The following is a 6,676-nucleotide window of genomic DNA, read 5'->3' as shown; positions in this document are numbered from 1 at the left end:
TAAAATTTGAGATTTGGTTACAGTTTTGACGTTGTTTCCAGACATATTCCAGCGGTCACCCCTCACTCCTCTTGCTCACACCCTTTATGTGTCACTCTGTGTTGTGGAAGCTGTGTGACAGTGTCCTCAGAGCCTCGCTCCGTAAGATCCTCCCAGTTTTCTCTTGGACTCTTCCAAAATACTGTTTATCTTTTGGGGATAATTTTTTACTGTGATTTGCATTTCTAATCATTATTCATCTCTGCTTTGTTTTTATTCTTAGTTGGAATATGAAAACTTTGCTTAATATATTCAGATTGCATTTATTGTTTTTGACAAGGGATTTTGATAGACATTTCAAGAGATTAGCTTTAGTCTAATCTCTTGCTTAAAAAGAAAAAGCAATATAAATTCTGTTAAATTCTTCTGAGAAATAAAGGGGATGCATGGTGGCGCCTTTAAGTGTGTTTCGTTTATCCCCTGCAGCAACACACATCTGTTGGCTACAACAGAGCAGCCCAAGAACTCTGGCCGAGAGCAGCACAAACAGCCGGAACGTATTCACCCAGTAAACCCCCAAAGAGTCGACATTTGTTTTATTGCTGCTTTTAAAAACCTAGCCATAAATAGAATCAGAGGGGGAAGGGCACTGATATTTCTTCATTTGCCACAGACAATTGGTGGGGGGAGGGGGAAGAGGCTCCCAGTGGGGAGAGGAAGTTTTTATTTTTATTTTTTTATTAATGAAAATCATTTCCCATGTAGTCCAATAGGATGGGTGCTTTGTTTTCTTTGGCAATAATCTGGGATAAACGACCCTTGCCAACAGTTTCGTAGTTTATACACCAGGGAGCCAGATTATAGCCCTGTAAAATGGAGCACCCCTCCTATAATCCCTTAATTAATTAAATGACAAATTTTGGTCTTCTCTAGTTCAGAAATATGGCTTCTGCATCGAGCGTTCGGTGAATTTATTGACATGGAGGGCTGCACTGATTGTAATTCAGTAGACTGAAGAAATGTGTTGTTTTCTGTAGCAGTAAGAGGGAAAACCCAGCAAAGGCTTAAAATTCCTTTACTATTTAAGTCTGAATTTTCCTAATTAAAAGTTTCCATTGAGGCACAGTAGATCATATGCCACCTGTCTAATGGGTCTCCCCAAAGTAGCCAGTGTTTACAGCGTTGATAGATGGCATTCTTGGAACACCTGTTTCTAGGCTTGATATTTTTGAAGCGCATTTTTTTCTCCAGCGTATTTAACATAACTTTTCCCTACTCCTGCCCCCCCAGCTCTGCTCTGCTTTATGAAATATGGGGGACGACAGACCGTTTGTGTGCAGCGCCCCGGGCTGTGGACAGGTACGTTTACAATATACTTTATTGTGAATGTCTTGTTGTGAATCAAAGTGGCTGTTTTATCACTAAGGCAAAGAGTTTAAAGCCGGTATTTTACGTGATCACTGGAGGTAATCAGATCAGAGGATTTGCAGCGTGTAAATCCAAGTTATGAGGAAGTGCAGGCACTCCGCCATAATGAAACCTGCCTTGCTTGCTTCCATCTTGTTATTCTGCTGATGTTGGTTTTCTAGCACACAGTGTTAAAGAATACTTGTTACTCTCTCTTCCTTCTAAACACAAAGCAAGTTTAGAAATGTCTTCTTGACTGTCAGGTATATAAAGGTCTGCTTGACATATTTAGAGAGTCAGCTAAGAATGTTCCCGTTCATTGTGAGCTTCCAATTTCAGAGTCTATGTGGATTTCTCAATAAGAAAAAAAAAAAGAAATGTTTCTTCTGGTTGTTGATCCTGAGACATCGTGTTAACAGCTCAAGCAGGTGTCCATCGGGGACAGACAGACGCAGCGTAGAACTTGAGAGAGCCCAGTAGTGTTGTACAAACATTTCCGTGTCTGAGCCCATGACATGTGTTGTTCTGTATGTCAGCTCCCACATAATTGTTTGCATGTGTGTGGATAGTATGTCAGTTGTGTTTCATATACTTTTTCAATAAAATAGTTCGTTGAAATTGCCTTGTTTTTTTATTTTGTATTAACTTTTTTCCTAGATCTTTTTCTAATGCTTCTATAAATTATATGAAATAAATAGAAGTTTTATTTCCCTTCATTGTATAGAACCTGGGCTATATTCAGTTAGGAATATGTCACGTAGCTAACTGCTCAGTCAGTGACACTCACTGGTGCTGAGTGGAATTGCAGACTAGTTCCATTATGTTTTGTAAATACTTATAAAGAAGAACTAAATCCTAGGAATTCCTGCGAATTGGAGTTTGAGAGGTAGATGAGATGGTGATGGGATAAGAAATAGAAAGATCTTAGATGTCAGTAAATGCTGAAGATTTCTGACAAGATATGTAAGCTAAATTGTGTTCTGCAGCATTCAGCATCCTAGAGTGTATTTTCTTTCCTGTTAATTTTTCTTAACATGTGTAGGTGTGTTTCTATTTTCAAATAGCATTATTAATATGACATGTAAAATGATCCTTCCAAATTTGTACTTATGACTTTCATATTTCATAATGCCGTGTGCTGTGACTCTGCTGCTGATACATAGTAATACGCTGTACTATTTGGAAAAAAAAATCTGAATTTTCAGTGAGTTTATTTTCCTCACATTTGACCTTTTTTTTTTTTTTTTTTTTTTTTTTTTTGGAAGCAGCATTTCTCTGTATAGCGTTGGCTGTCTTGGACTACAGGTGTGTGCCATGCCAGGCACGACAAGATCTCACCATGTGGCCCTGGCTGGCCTGGAACTCTGTGTAGACCACGCTGGCCTCACATTAAAAAGATCTACCTTGGGCTGGAGAGATGGTTCAGTGGTTAAGAGCACCGACTGCTCTTCCAGAGGTCCTGAGTTCAATTCCCAGCACCCACATGGTGGCTCACAACCATCTATAATGTGATGCAGGCCCTCTTCTGGCATGTTGGTGTACATTCAGGCAGAGCACTGTATACATAATAATAAATAAATAAATCTTAAAAAAAAAAAAAAAGATCTACCTTAAAGGTGTGTGTCACCATTCCTAGCCAGCCCAGGCTACATGAGACCTTGCTCGTAAACAAACAAAGAAACAAAACTTTGTGAGCTGGATACGGGGGTACAGTCAGAGACAGAGGAAAAATTATCTTTGCAGGGTGGAGCCAAATGGTTGAAAGGGTAAAAACACTTGCCGCAAAGACCTGGCAACCTGAATTTGATAACGGACCCCATGGTGGAAAGTTGAAAAGAGAGTTTGGACTGTTAAATTATCCTCTGGCGTCCACACGGACACTCTAGCGTGTGTGCACCCGCATGTTTCATATACACAGAAACAACAATAATAAATATAAATAAAAATTTTTAAAAGTTTTAAAATGCCAGGCTGTGGTGGTATACCCTTTTAGTCCCAGCACTTGAGAGGCAGAGGCAGGAGGATCTCTGTGAGTTTCTGGTCATGCTGGTCTACAGAGTGAGCTCCAGGACAGCCAGGGCTACACAGAGAGACCTTGTCTCAAAAAAAGGGGGTTAACATGTGTTTAGTACTGGAGAAGGAAGGGCCGCACGTCTCGCCTGTGTGTGGGGCTCTTGGACTCACGGTCGCCTCAGGCCAGACTTGGGAAGCTTTTCCTCCCCAGGGGGAGCTGAGTATAGAACTGGGGTGGAGGGCACCACTGCCTCTTTGGCAGAAGGACAGGATGTGCCATCTGGAGTTTTTGGTGGCAGTGTGACGTTACCTCCTTTGCACGTCAGAAACTGTTCTTTCAGGTCAAGTTACAGTCCTCCAGGTGTAGTTAGTCTTTTTTAGGTTTCTTCTGAGATCTGGTAGCAAATAGCTCTGGAACAGGATTTCAGCAGACACATATGATCACCCCATGCTATGCGAAATTGTAAAAATGTGGCAGAAAGTGCAAATTTGGTAAAGCCAACTACCTCTTACATGCCATGCAACTTCCTTAAATATTGGCAGTGGCTTCATTTTGGAACCAGTCAGAGGCCTTTGAATTACTTGTATTCTACTTGTTAATTGACTCAGTTATTTCTTCCGAAAGTGGTAGAAACAAAAACTGCTCCCAGGACGGAGCCATGATAACCTCTGGAAGACCTGTCGTTAGCCAGGTCTCAAAACGCAGCGGTAAGGAGGAAGAGTTGGCTCAGAGGCTAAAAGCACCGTTGATCTTGGAGAGGACCCAGCTTTAATTCCGAGTGCCCTTACAGCAGCTCACAACCATCTCTTAACTGCAATTCCAGGGCTTCCAGCGCCCTCTTCTGACTTCACAGAAACTGTATGCATGTAGAGCACAAACATGTACAGACAAAACATTCATACATGTAAGATTTTTTAAAAATTCTTTTAAATAGTTTGGATATTTAGCTCAATAGAGCTACACGTGCAAACATTTGTACGAGACTCCTGGTTCAGTCTTCAGCTTTAAAAAAAGCACCAAAGAGAACTCTGGGAGCTCTGCTTTGTTTCTGCATCTGTTCCTCTTGCAGATTCTATCATATGCATCTTTAAACTCAGAAATCACCCTGTAGTTCAGTAGTAAGGGAAGGTGAAAGGAAAATTTACCTAAAATAGACTAGTGGATTATCCCCTCCACTATATAGTCAGAGCCCCCAGGCTTTCAGTGGGTACGTAAACATGTTTGGTTGCTAGGTTTTTAATGGCTGTTATTTTTGGGTTGTGTTCATGATCTACTTCCCAATAGTCTGGTGTGCCACAGCTGAGCTCTAAATACATGTACTTACAAAAAGGCTGCTGAAGTTTGTGCTGTCTGCATTCTTGTGTGGAAAGACAGGTGATTAGCTTTTAGCCCTCTCATTCCTGTTGTCCTCTTGAGACTATTTCTCTTGAGGCCTCATCACCCTCATGAAAGATAACTTGGGGAAAAGAATATTCTTGCTAAAACCTCTCTATGGAATGTGGAACAAGCAGTCATTCGTTGAGGTGAGCTGCCTCCTGAGAGTGGGTTGGGTTGTTACAGCAACAGTCTCCCAGACACCCTTTTGACAGAGGCCTAAGTAAGTAAAGTTGTGTGGGCTTTTGGAGCAGTTATTAGCCCAGGGCACTTAAATATACCCATAATCCCAGTCAACTGGTAAACTAAGAAAAGAGGATCACAAGTTCAAGGACAGCCCAAGCAACTTTTTGAAATCCTGTCTCAAAAAATAAAAGTCCTGAAATGCAGCTTTGTGTCAGAGCCTAGCATTCTTGAGACCCTGGTTCAGCAGTTAATAGCACTGGCTGCTCTTGCAGAGGCCCTGAGTTCCATTCCCAGCAACACATGGTGGCTCACAACCGTCTGTAATGAGATCTGAAGCCCACTTCTGGCCTGCAGGTAAAGCACTCATATGCATTAAATAAATAAATAAATCTTAATTTAAAAAAAAGAAAAAACATGCCGGGCATGGTGGCGCACGCCTTTAATCCCAGCACTTGGGAGGCAGAGGCAGGAGGATTGCTGTGAGTTCGAGGCCAGACTGGTCTACAGAGTGAGTCTAGGACAGCCAGGGCTACACAGAGAAACCCTGTTTCGAAAACAAACAAAGAAACAAACCCTAACAAGGTTGTAACGAGCCAGACAGTAGTGGAGTACGCCTCTAATCCCAGCACTCGGGAGGCTCCGCCTTTGTTAAAGCATCTAGACAATCTTGTAAGAAAAAAAAAATCTTTTTTATTTCTTCGAAACAGGGTTTCTCTGTGTAGTCTTGACTGTCTTGGACTCACTCTATAGACCAAGGTGCCTCAAACCAGCAGAGATCCCCCTGCCTCTGCCTCCTGAGTGCCGGGATTAAAGATGTGCACCACCATGCCTGGCTTGGGGAAAAAACTATCTAAGATGGTCTTCATTATATTGCTAATGCAAAACTCCTGGACTCAGGTGATCTCTTGCCTCAGCCTCCCAAGCAACTGGGAGTATAATTAAATACCATCATATCTTGCTTAGTTCTGTAAGTTTTTAATCTTTTGGGGCACCACTTTTACTTTGTCTATTATAAAGCCAGTAGAATGGATACATATGATGCTATTATCAGAAACACTAAACTTGAGATGTGCAGCTATATATCTTACTTTTTAGTCACTTCTGCCCATTTCCTGTGTGTGTGCGTGCGTGCGTGCGTGCGTGCGTGCGTGTGAGAGAGAGAGAGAGAGAGAGAGAGAGAGAGAGAGAGAGAGAGAGCGCATGCCTGTGTGCGTGCAAACGTGCAGATGTATGTGTGTATATGTGCATATGGAGGGAGGAGATCAGCCATCAGCCATCGTGTTATTTTTATGTTGATAATTTTACAATACATGTAGTGTATTTTGTTCAGTTCTGTCCTTCGTTTCTCTTCCTTCCACCTCCTCCCTGCCCCTCCCTCCTCCTAACTTTAAATGCTCTTTTTCCTCCTCGAATCTCCTGCATCTGCTCACTGTTCTCTGTATTCGTGGTGTAGGCCTATCTGCTAAAGCGTGGGTAGCCTTTCAGGGCCACGTCCCTAAGAACACTGGTTGTTTCCACCCCAGCAGCCGGCACTTGCCAGTAGCTCCTCAGCCAGGAGTGGAGCTTCATGCGGCACTTCCCCTGTCCACGCTGGAACTTTGGGCGGCTTGATCTTGTGCAGATCTTGACCATGCAGTCGCAGCCACTTCGAATTTGTGTCTTCAACAGCCTGATAGAGGATCTCTCACTGGCGCCTGGAGTTTGCTGATTGAGCTA

The 6,676-nt window shown here is 42.5% G+C and overlaps 1 protein-coding gene across 1 annotated transcript in view; it reads left to right on the top strand.

Annotated features, from left to right (window-relative positions):
- Positions 1 to 1,274: 1,274 nt before the first annotated feature.
- The window catches only part of LOC127201755 (cyclic AMP-dependent transcription factor ATF-7), a 59,006-nt gene continuing 53,604 nt past the window's right edge, over positions 1,275 to 6,676 (top strand). The window contains exon 1 of the mRNA XM_051160490.1: positions 1,275 to 1,338. Coding sequence (XP_051016447.1) covers positions 1,291 to 1,338 — 48 coding nt within the window. The 5' untranslated portion in view covers positions 1,275 to 1,290. The remainder of the gene's footprint in view (positions 1,339 to 6,676) is intronic.

The sequence above is a fragment of the Acomys russatus genome, chromosome 17 (assembly GCF_903995435.1).
Source record: "Acomys russatus chromosome 17, mAcoRus1.1, whole genome shotgun sequence".
Taxonomy (NCBI): Eukaryota; Metazoa; Chordata; class Mammalia; order Rodentia; family Muridae; genus Acomys; species Acomys russatus.
The sequence above is the reverse complement of the archived record's forward strand: the minus strand, read 5'-3'. Positions and strand labels throughout refer to the sequence as shown.